At 49.0% G+C, this 12,013-nt stretch overlaps 1 protein-coding gene across 1 annotated transcript in view; it reads right to left on the bottom strand.

Annotated features, from left to right (window-relative positions):
* Positions 1-689: 689 nt before the first annotated feature.
* KSR2 (kinase suppressor of ras 2) overlaps positions 690-12,013 on the bottom strand; it is a 271,742-nt gene continuing 260,418 nt past the window's right edge. The window contains exons 17-19 of the mRNA XM_077835018.1: positions 8,823-8,954; positions 1,588-1,717; positions 690-827 (exon numbers count right to left, since the gene is read on the bottom strand). Of these exons, the coding sequence (XP_077691144.1) occupies positions 690-827; positions 1,588-1,717; positions 8,823-8,954 (400 nt within the window). The remainder of the gene's footprint in view (positions 828-1,587; positions 1,718-8,822; positions 8,955-12,013) is intronic.

A 12,013-nucleotide genomic window follows, 5' to 3' on the forward strand; every position in this document is an offset into this window, starting at 1 on the left:
CTCTCCCTGCCCCATTCACCACCCAAAGACCTCCCTCCCCCTCATTCACCAGCACACAGACTGCCCCGGTCTTCCCTACTCCCCGCTCACCAGTGCTCCCCTCGCCACTGAACATTCCTTTCCCAGTGACACCTGATAGCTCCAGTCACCCCAGACCCCAAGGGCAGCCCATTCCCTCTTCCGCTTTATCAAGCGGCAATCCCACTGGAGGCAGCTAAACTGGCTCCTCCTGCTTGTTTTCAACAACTTACCTGGGCTCCAGGATGCTCATCCATAGCAGCGGCTGGTACAAAGAAAAGTCAGCACCATAACACCACCACCTAGTTTTATATAGTGCTTTTCATCAGCATATCTCAAAGCACTTTACAATGGGAGGTAAGGATCCTTATCCCCATTTTACAAATGGTCACCATGTGACCAGCCAGCTCCCAAAGCATCACTGACACATGTTCCCCGTATCACCAATGGTCCATGGACCACAGACCAGGGACTGCTGCCATTGGAAATGCCCGGGGGAGGGGGTGGGGGTGAAGGACTTCTCTGTTAATCAGGCTCCACTCCCCTCCTCCACCCACCCCAATGCCAATGGGCAGCATTACTGGCAGACTTGTGTAAGGTGCTGACCCACGGAAGAGCGAGAGCACCAGGCACAGGGAGAGGAGAATCAGTGGAAACACAGGGCAGGAGCCTTACTCTGCCGACTTCCAAAAGTGCCCGGGGTGCGAAAGGCGACGGTTCCGCTTTGGCAGTTTCTCCAGCATCTCCATGAGCTTGGTGAAGGTGGGTCTCTCCTCTTGTTCATACGCCCAGCAGAAGAGAAGGATGTCCTGCAGCACGCACAAGACAGACAATGAAACAGTGGAGCTAGCCCTCTCCACACACTTTACTGGGACTGCACAAACCCAGATAGAGACAGGCCGAGACAAAGCCCTGGATCCTAGGCACCTGCGTGCTTTGGGGAATTTTGCATCTGCCCATCTCTACTATGGGCTGAAACAAACTCCTCACCATTCACAAGGTCCCGAACTTTGAGGGAGATCAGATCTTGTCGTGAATCCTGTAGCTTGGGCCCCATATCCTTGCAAAGAAGGGTGGGAGGAACAGTGGAGTTCACTCCAAGGCGCACATGCCACCTCCCAGACCCCACAAAAGGCTGGGTAAATGCAGAAAGGGCGGAGCTGCTGTGTTCCCTCTCTGGAAGGGGAAGGGATACACCCTGCTTTGCTGCTGGAGCCCTGCAGCTCTCCCCTACCCGTAACACCTTCTTCCTTCCAGCCAATAAGAGCTGGATGGGGCCCACCAACAATAGGTCAAGTGGGTCAAAAGGTGGCTGGTGTGGAGTGACATGAGGCGCTCCTTCCCCTCTAGGGACTGCATGAGCCTCCACCACCCTGGCAGTCTCTTCTGGCTGAGACAGCAGGAAGGGAACTTAGATCCTGGCACACAACACAACCGCATTTTCTTTGGCCCACGGGCCACCCCAGCAAAGGTGATTTTTGGAGACGCTAGAGCGGTTGGAGATGCTAGAGTGCGTCACAACGGGAGCACCTCCCCCCACCCACCTGAGCACACTGCCACATCACATACCGATATCTCTTTGCCCATGCCGATCTGGCTGAGGTTGGGCTTCATCCCTCTTCCCACTTGCCATATTATTGCCTCTGCCGGTTGCGTCTTGAAAGGCCACTCCCGCGCATGCAGCTCATACCAGATGGTGCTGTTCGGAGACAGTAGCACTGGGCGTTAGAATGACCTAGACACCAAAGATGCAGCTGGGGTACCTCTGAACGCTGTAGCCAGGCCGCATTCTCTCCCTGAACATCCGCACTGACAGAATATGCCCTGCCACGGGCATTCCTGATTCAGTATCCAGGGTAGACATCTCAGAGAAGGCATGTTCTCACACCACCACTACCCCCTCCTATGTAGATAGCACCTTGTACCCAGGGATCTCAAAGCATTCCACAAAAGTCATTCATGCCATTTCAGAGATGGGGAAACTGAGGCACAGAAGCTAGTGACTTGACCAAAGTCACATGACAAGTCGCTGGCAAACTGAATGAACCCCCAGCTCTTCTGACTGCTAGCCCCGTGTTCCAATACACTGCATCCCCTTTGCTGGGGATTCTCATCACAGTCTCATCTTGACCTGCAGGGATTTTGCATGTGACTGTAACTCTCATTACCAGTAAAAGGCACCTGTGCCATTCCCCCCCACCACCCTTTTTAGCACATATTGGGCCAGACCTTCAACTGGTGTAAAACTGGTGTAGCTGCACTGATTTTGCTGGGGCTACATCCATTTACACCAGCTAAGAATCTGGCCCACTGAGAAGAGAATAGGCCTCTTTGATGGGAGGCACAAACAGACTGACTAGTGACCCTGGTACTTCAAGTGGGAGGCTCCTGCAGTGCTGCAATGGTGGTTGAACCTGCTGCATGGGGAGCAGCTTAATAGATAATGCAGGGGGTAAATCGGTCTTATAGCTGCTTTTACACATTCATGCCACCTGCTCCAGCTGGATCTGGAAGCAAGCTCTGTAGCAACAGGAGGTTTTGCTTTTCTGTTTTTTCCCCAACGGGAATTCAGTGCTAGATCAACAGCCCCAGAGGCAGATAGGTGGTAGGTAGACTGCCCGTAACACAGGGACTGTCTGGACAGCGATGCAAGCTCCCCCACACACCCCCATCTGGGATCTTCATTCCTGACCCGGCGGGACCAGCCACCTCCTGGGGTGGAGAGGGTCGGTCAGACTCTCCAGCCATTTGCTACTTGGCCACTCCAGACAGACAATGAGCCAAGGCCCCATGTACTCTGCAGTGAGCTGCACCTAATGTCTGCGCCGCCCTGGTGCAGCCCACTGGACATTCTGCACCAGCTGAGCTGGTCGACGTGGCCATGGATAGTCCAGGCCGCACACTGAATTTTGTACGTAGTTGCATTTGCTGTGCACTGCCCCGGCATGAGGGGTTTCCAATGTGCCACAGGGCGGTGTCTTGATGGAACTGAACTGTGTTGTCGGGGGGAAGGTGGAGAACCTGGCAGCTGAGCAGGGGGCCAGCGGGGTCTTTCGGCCCCTGGGAAGTGGTCTGGGATTGTGGAGGAGGCCCACACTGGTATCATCTGCTGAGGTGACCATCAGTTTACAGTGTTCACATTTAAAACAGCTCCCTACAGTTTCAGAGTCAACAAGCCACTGAGACGGAGTCCGCTGGGTCAGGAGGACCACACCGCATTGGCTGATGTTGGGCTCACATTTTATAAGGTTTTCTGCACAACTATCAGGTTTGCAACCCCACTTTATTAAATGAAAACTTCGGGCTCAGATCCTGATGTCTGGCACAGCTGAGCTAAGGACAAAGGTGTTTGAAGCCACTTGTGCGCTGCCCCATCCCCATGTCTTCCATCCATAGTAGAGGGCAATGTTCTTCTCTGACTCCCCACCTACACAGCTGTGGAGGGAGAGGAGTTCTGAGTCACCTCCCTCAGCTTTGCAAGAAACATCAATCTTCGGCTTCAAAAGCGCTCCGAGGCGGACAGCCCTGTCCAGGGGCATTGTTCTGCTTCACATTTATTATATTCACCACCAAGACATGACTTGAGGGGGAGAAAAAAAAAAAAAAGAATGTCCATGACAGCAGCGATCGCTGCACCATGCAAAATAGGTTCAAGGGGAGGAAGGGAATACAGCCTCGCACGCTTCAGCTTTCAGGTATTAATTGAAAACCAGAAATCCATCAAGTCAAAGGGGAAATGCACCTTGACAGGGTAATGAGAGATGTCCTGAAAAGCATCAGCCAGCGTGAAATGAAGATCTAAGTCTCCCTGGACATCAGCTCCCCTCCTCCCCATGACCCTGCTGAAATTTCCTCTCTTGCTCACAATAGAACTGGATTTGAAAGCTGGAGCTGGGGGCAGAGTTACAAAGTTGTGAGGTACTCAGAAGGCAGACAGTTAGCCTGGGCTCCTTGTTCCTGCCCCAGCAGCACAGCTGTCTCCTGATCCCTAGATGGAACTAGTGGGAAGGGAGGGCACGAAACATCAGCTTCTCTCCCCATAGCCAACTGCCTACACTTTTCACTGCTGCTCTAGGACCAGAGACAGCCTCCAACATCACTTCCAAGAGGAGATGCATTCAATAGCTAGCTCGTCCTTCACCCTGCTATCTGCTCCTTGCCCCCTTGACAACCAGGCTTATTATCTGATGTCTGGACAACGGGACTTTTTGAAAAAATAAATGTTCATGCTTCTAAGTGGACTCTTGGGATTAATCGGAAGGTTTCCTGGGGAATTCTTATCTGTACTGTGTTAGTGTTGCTGGCCTTCGGGCCCTGAATGGATTTGTTTTGAAATAATGCGCTCGAGAAAGGAATATTTCACCAGGACCAGCGTAGCAGGCTTCACGCAGAGCCCTTTTGTAAGCAGGGTTCTCTTGTTTCTGCATCTACTGAACTTTCGCTTCATTTCTTCTTCTTCTTCCTCTTTTGTTGTTGTTGTTATTGCAAAACTGATTGAGAACCAAAGCCCAGCAGCACCAACCACAAATGCCAGGAGCTCTCTTCACATTCACTATGTTCAAGGCACTAATGTCTAAAGGGGGACCTGGGGATGAGGCAGGTCTAGCTGCAGATTTCCAGTGTGCCAGTCACCAACCTAGGCACCAGGCCTAAATTCCCTGCTGGCTTAAACCGGGGCAGCTCAGAGCCTTTGGCCCCAGGTACATCCACCATGGCTCCGTCCTTTCCTCGCATACTGCACTAGTTACATTAGGGGAGTAAGTGGCTTCCTCTCTGAAGACAGCGGTGGTAGCTATCAGCAAAATGGAAGAGAGGTGAGTAGCAAATCTGCTGATGTATTTACTCAGTCTGATTCTGAATCCTTCCATGCCTAGAAGTGCCATTCTCATCAATGAGAGTCATTTGAGCAGAGGGGAGGCAAGATCAGACCCCAAGTTTGGAACTCTTGATGGTTTACAGCTGAAAGGATCCATGGGCTGTGAATAATATAAATACAAACCGTTCTAAAGTTGCCTTGAGTGAGAAGCCTGCATCTTTACAAAAGTGGGGGGTAGGCATTTTATAAAATATTTCTTGCTCCAGAACTATGCCAGTCTTGGGGTTCAGGGGGGCAGGTCCAACTGGCAGTATCCAATAATTTAGGGACAATTTCATCCACAGGACTGGATACTGCACAATTAGAGGAAGTGGTGCTGTCTGCCAATGGTATTCATAAGTTGCCTGTCACTGTGGTATGTTAAGTGCAATGGCATCTAAGGTCTCAGTCTTTGGAAGCGTCCATTAATTTTGGATGCCTGTTTTCAGGTGCCAAATCTGACATGCCAGATCCTGGTTTTCAGAGGTGCTGAGCACTCGCTGCCCCTACCAAAGTCAACATGAGCTACTGGTGCTCCATGCTGCTGAAAAAATGAGCCCTGCTCATATCCAATTGGGCACCCAACATGAGAACCCCCCCCCCCCCGCCCCTGAAAAAAATTAGTGTGCACGGAATGGGAACCGGAAACATTGCTGTGAGGTCTGGAGTATTTCTAATGTTCTCATACCTGAACGATTTCTTCCGTTAATCTGCTTGATAAACGTGTATTTTCTGCGATGAAGGGAAAATAAAAAGCTCTGTACGTATAAATGTATCCATACGTTCCCTTTCCTAATCTCAGGCAACAGAGCCTAGATAGGGGGATAAGAGTGTCTTGAAAGGCTGAGTAACAGCACCATCTCACAGGCAGCTGTTCTCCTTCCAGCTAAGCTGAGAGTCGTTACTGATGGTCAGCGATTCAATGCAAAGCAGGTTTTAGATCCAAAGATTGCAGATGTCCATCTCCAGAACGCAAAGAGCACGAGGCTTCCAGAGAGAATTTTCAGAAGGCCCACTCTGAAAACTCATTTTCCAGGGTTTACTTTTCAATTTTAGACCACATCCCTGCAGTCGCCACCATTATTTTGATGGCTGCACCCAGCTTTAATTAATTTGTTTTTCTAAGCATGAGTTTCCCTGGCACAGATCCGTGCAGAGTTATTCCTTACCTGTCAGACCAGAAGGATAACATTAATTAGTGGAGCGGAGGGCATCTCTTAGCTTTGTGACACTTCACATTGCTACATTGATTGATTCCATTCCTTATTTTTCCTCCTCCTTAATGGAGGACTTCTGTGAAGCAAGGTCTTAATCACCTGGACATTCGGTGTTTCTCCATACAAATTTTTCTACGCCAGAATCTTTTCCTAGGGACTAGAGCCTAGATCCCACTGCAGACACACTGGGTCACAAAGCAGCCCCAATAAGGTCAGCCAACAAGCAGGACCATCCCTGCTTAGAGGAATGAACAAGAGGCATTAAGGAAGCAGAGCAGTGCCTACACTACCCTGCTCCCTAAGGCTTAGTGGAAAGGGGCCATGCAGCCTTTCCCTGTACCCTGGCAATTCTCAGTGCCCCATGAGCCAGATCTCTTCAGGCCACCAGTAACTCTAGAAGAACCAGAACATCAGCCAAATCTGGGGGCAAAGCCACAGTGGTGTTAGCTGTCATAGCACCACTGAAATCAATGACCCAAGCTGACGATCTGCCCACTGGTGTTTACCAAAAGGAGAAAACTAGAGCTGTCCTGCAGTGTGCTGGGGAAAGAGACCAAAAGGGGGCAGAAAGGCAGTGCAGCCTTACCAAGTCTTACGACTATTTCCCTTTGCTGCCATTTTTGGTCTCATTTGGTCCCAAATTCCTTCAGGAAAAGAATTTGTGAGCCAGATCCTCAGCCGGTGTAAACTGGCAAATCTCCACTAAAATCAATTTACAGCAGCTGAGGATCTGGCCGCACAATTCCCAGCATCTGGGAGGATATTACAAACCATGAAGAACAAAAACACTGAAAACTTGTAAAAGAAACTGACAGCTACTTTAAACAGGCATAGAGCTCTCAGATAATAACTTTAAGTCTTAACCAAATGGCTTTTGCTTAGTTTGAGAAGATCCCTTAATTGCTTCTTTTTTTGTTGTTGTTTTTAACGCTGACATTACACCAAAAATGTACTGCTTTAATTATTGCATTTTTTAAATGGAAATAGCTTGTCAGATAACAGCTTCGCATAAACTAATCACCGTATGCTGCAGTCTTTAAGGTGCCCATCAATATGGCACAAAGGAAAATTAATCCACCGGACAAAACCTATCGACCTATGTCTGCCTCAAGGAAGATTTTTTATCAGGGAAATGGTTGGGCCACTTTCACAAAGGATATTTTCTATTAGATAAATAGTGTGAATAATTAACTGGTGTACGAGATGCTCTAACTGGAAACAAAAAAATCACCATTTATTCTGTCTGTCTGTCATTTGGCATCCCCTCCCCCTACTGTCCGCAGTTTTAGAGCAAAATTCTAATAATGTTTAAATTGTTCTAGATTATCTAGCATGGAGATCAATGTCCGTAGAGAATTCAGAGTATAGAACTCTTCTAGATTCTCCTACCCACCGCCTCACACGCAATCAGCCGGGCTCTCTAAAATGTTTCATCTATGTTCACGTTATGCAGTATTTATAGGGGAGAGATGGGTCTGAACCAGAAACCCGAGAGCTGAAGGTGGATCTAGTTTTCTGGAGTTGGCCCCGGTCACAAAGTGGAAGTCCTGAAGTCAAATGGGATCTTGCCCCAAGCTGCGGGATGCCATTTGGACTGTGGTTTCAATTCAGTCTGCTGGAGACAAGGCTCAGCTCTGGAGTTGGGCTCTGGCTGATGCAAGACTCCATCATTTAGAAGAAAGGGTTAAGCTGAGGTCCATCCCTAATTTAGTTTGGTCAGTGAGATTGCTCTAGCGCTCCCTATCTCAGCATTTAGCATGCTGCAGAGTGCTGGCATGGAGACAGTCTCATCCCCCACGCAACACAGGGAATGGCGCTTAAAGTGGGGAAAGGCCACAAGGGGTCGCAGACCCGGCAAACAAATATTTAAATATTTTAAAAAATCAAGCTGGGTTGCTGATGGGTGCGCTTTAACCACTCTCTTACTAAATTTGCGGCTCCCAGATTATGATAGCCCCCACTTTTTTCAAACTAGTTTAAGCATTGGCATGAAGAAGAGGGAAAGAATCTTTCATGCTGACCAAGATCCCAGGCTGTGGGGCAGCCAGCCGGCAGAAGCTAGGTGATCCCAGGCTGTGGGGCAGCCAGCCGGCAGAAGCTAGGTGATCCCAGGCTGTGGGGCAGCCAGCCGGCAGAAGCTAGGTGATCCCAGGCTGTGGGGCAGCCAGCCGGCAGATGCTGCTATAGGCTACAGCAGTCACTTCCTTTATCTCCTCTGTGCCTTCTTCTACGTAGAGCTGATGGCCAATGGATCCATACAGTTAGTGGATGGAACCAGCCATCCTGGATTGGCCTGGTCCAGGCACTTTCCTGGCCTTTCCACAAACCCCTAACACATACGTACTGGGCTGCCATGAACTTGGCTCTATGGCACAAAGAATACTGCAGGCTTTGTTGCATTCCACAGCCTTTCTATAGGCAAGAAGGTCCCGTTCCCCCCCAACCCCCCCGCGGCAAGGACTCCACACCCCCCATACCCTCCTCCCCCTAGAACGCTCTGTTCGGACTGTTCCACAAACCAACAATCCGCCTGGGAGACCAAGAGAGTTACCGAACTCCTGCTGCAATAAGACAGATCCCTTCGGTTCCGTTTCATTTCCCTCCCGTCGTTCCTGTCTGCTTTGCAGCAGCACCAGAATGCTGCAATACTGTGCTAGCCCATGGGCTCACCCCCAACCCCAAACTCCTCCCGACAGAGCCAAATATTAGCTTGGGCCCACAACAGGACTTACCCAAGTGCAAAAACATCTGAGGGCTTGGAGAAGGGCAGCTTGTCCTCTTCCGTGTCAGGCGAGAGCTGGCGGATGATTTCCGGGGCCAGGTGGCACAGCCAGCCATTCTGGATCCGCAGCTTATTCTCCCTCCTGAGGCGACAAGAAGGCAACAGCGGGAGCGTCACCGAGCTGCCATTTCAACCATACTTCCTACGAGGGTCACTGACCACGCGGTGACGAACTGGGATAGCAACCGGCTAAGGCTGCACGTCCTCACTGCCTCTAGTCAGTCCAGAGGCAAACCGGGTTTACCCCACTGGGTCAATAAAGTGGTTATTCTAGGGTAGGACCTGTGTTTAACTCCTCTAAATAAATCACAAGTAGAAACAAAATGAGTGACCTCACTTTTGTCCCTAGTGCATGTTTGGCCATCTCACAAAACAACTATACAATGGGTCACAGGTAGACTGTTCCTGGAAGACCAGGACTCACACGGGGTGGTAGAAATGGAAGGATGTAGCTCAGTTGGGATTGGGATTACTCAGGAGCGTTGTGTGAAGAAACCTTGCATAGTGCCTGCCCTACAGTCTCCCAGTGCTATGAGTTCTTTACATTAGCCTCCGTCTCAGAAATCCACACCAGCAAAAGATAAAACTTCATCCAATAATAAACTGTATTTGGAATTAGGGCCGCTGCAGTCAATCCACATAGGATCAGGTCCTAAAACAGAACAAAGCAGCTAGGGATAAACGAACAAAAGGGTTAAATTCTGATCTGTTATGCTGGTGCAATTCTGGAGTCACTCCGCTGACTTCAGCAAAGGGCCTCAAATTTACACTGCTATAACAGAGAAGAAGTTGCCCGGCAAATGTCAGCCTGTGTGAAAGAAAAGACACCCTGGAATTTCAGGCTGTCGTTACGGCAATGCCTGATATATACATAATATATGCCTTTTACTGGAGACGGTGGGTGAGGTTCCGTGGCCTGCAATGTGCAGAAGGTCAGACTAGATGATCATGATGGTCCCTTCTGGCCTTTAAGTCTATGAGTCTATACAGGAAATATGTCAGAGACACATGAAAAAGCAATCCTAGCAAGTGGCTTTCTCACTGACCCAAAACATTTTGTACAGAACAATATAAGAAATGCAACCGAACCGCAGAAAAGACCTTTACATGCATCTGCTACAGAGCGACAAGACACCATATTACAAAAGGGAAATCGTCAGGAAATCTAAATAGAGCAGAAAGGTCCAGATGGTCGAGTGAACTAGCAACTCAAGGAAAAAAAGTCACATTATATCTGTAAGTTGGGAGGAAGAGTTTTGAGGAGAGCTATTCCAGTGCTGTTAGCAATATAGGACTAACATGTTCATTACTGAGTAGGGGAGCTAGACAGACAATGGCCACTCATTGAATGGGACTTGCATGGCGAAATCTCTGAGTTGGCTTTGAAAATCTCACCCTATATTTTTATTACCAATAGCTTTGTGGACATATATGTGTGTGTGAGGGTGCATGGATATGCACACAGTCATCCAGTACTGCAATGCCAAATTTAATTATAGGCCACTTTGCCCCTTGTTTTCACAAACATTATTCTTGAATAGATTTTTTTTAACTTAATACTGTGGTGCTCAGCCCTTCAGCTGCTTTTCACTGACCTGATGGCTTGAGCTTTGCCCATCCAGCAACTTGGGGAAATAATAAAATCAATCAATGAATCAATCAATAAATAATAATAATAATAATGCTTTGTGCTTGGGCAGTGCTGCTTGTTGGCAGCTCTCAGAGCACTGTATAAATAGCTGGGGGAACATCATTATCGCCATTCCACCAGGGTGAAAGACCAGCCTGGTTAGTGCACATTGTGGCCGGCGCTTGCGAAGATGACCTGTAACACTGGTGCAATACAAATAATAAGTAAAGGTAATAACAGTAAAGTAACTTGCCCAAGGTTACCCAACGGGGCAGTGCTGGGAATAGAATGTGGGTCTCAAACGCCTGGCTGGTTGAACCACCCTGGGCCTAATCCATGACCACTGAGATCCACTGAGTCTGCAGTGTCTCCTCTCCAGCAATAACCTTTATGTCACCGGCTGGCCTGAAAGGACACTTCGTAATCTGCGATGGCACCAGGAGCGAACCCTGACCTTGCCTGGTACTTAGAACGTTAACATTCCTCACTCACGTCCCAGCAAGGGCATAGCCTTTTCCTTCCCTAGAGTCCTGCCTATGAAAACCAGATGCCACATTACATCGAGCAATAATCTGTAGGGATGCCATCGCTGACAGCAATTAAACAACTGTTAGGTAATGAAGTGAACTCAGGTCAGCACTAGTGAGCAGCGGGACCTGCACCATGTACCAATTGCCTGCTTTGTAACTGTGTCTCAGGGAAGTCAGGTGTGTGGCCTGGGAGCTCAGCAATAGCACCTTGAGTTACCTGGGTTGTGTAAAGTGACCTGGGGGGGGGGAGTGGGGGGGAGTGTCATGAGCTCAGCTCCTTTGCCACTTTGCTGGCCGGTGTGGGGAGCATCGGGCGGGAGTTTGAATAGGTGAGACAAAAGCGAGATTTATCTTACTGCTCCAAGAGCCCCTTCTAATTGCAGAAGGGGAACTGGAGGCAGCCTCAGGGCTTTCTTCTAGGAGCAAGGATGCTGTAGTGTTGGCTGGTCGCTCAGATGAAAGGACCTCAGATGCTCCAGTTGGAGTGCCAGGATTGTGGGAGGAGTATCCAGCCTGGCATAAAGCTAGATTTCATCTCAGAGCAGAAAATAAAACGCAGAAATAGTAAAGCTGGACTGACATTTTCACCAGTAAATAGTGATTTTCCTCATTTCTTTCTAGCAGGATGCTAAAGGAAACATTTTCAAAGAAGCCTCCTAAACCATACTCAACTCATGCCTGTGGCCAATCTCCATCTGCCTCATGCACACCGTCCAGTCTAAAGGATCATTTGACCCCTAGAATTAACAATGAAAGCAGAAGTTTCCTGCTCCAGAAATTGATCTCTGCCTTCCAAGGCGATGACCTCTGTGCTTTCTAGCACCAAGGTGTCATACCATATACATGTTTTCGCCTGGATTACTGTTGACTGTAGGACCGATGGGTCAGGGAATCTGTCTTGCTCGGTGTTTAATAAAGAGACACCCCACAGAACTCCAGGTGCCTCCTAACTCACCCACACATCTGCCCTCCACTTTTCTG

This window comes from Eretmochelys imbricata, chromosome 15, assembly GCF_965152235.1.
Source record: "Eretmochelys imbricata isolate rEreImb1 chromosome 15, rEreImb1.hap1, whole genome shotgun sequence".
In the NCBI taxonomy this organism is placed as follows: domain Eukaryota; kingdom Metazoa; phylum Chordata; order Testudines; family Cheloniidae; genus Eretmochelys; species Eretmochelys imbricata.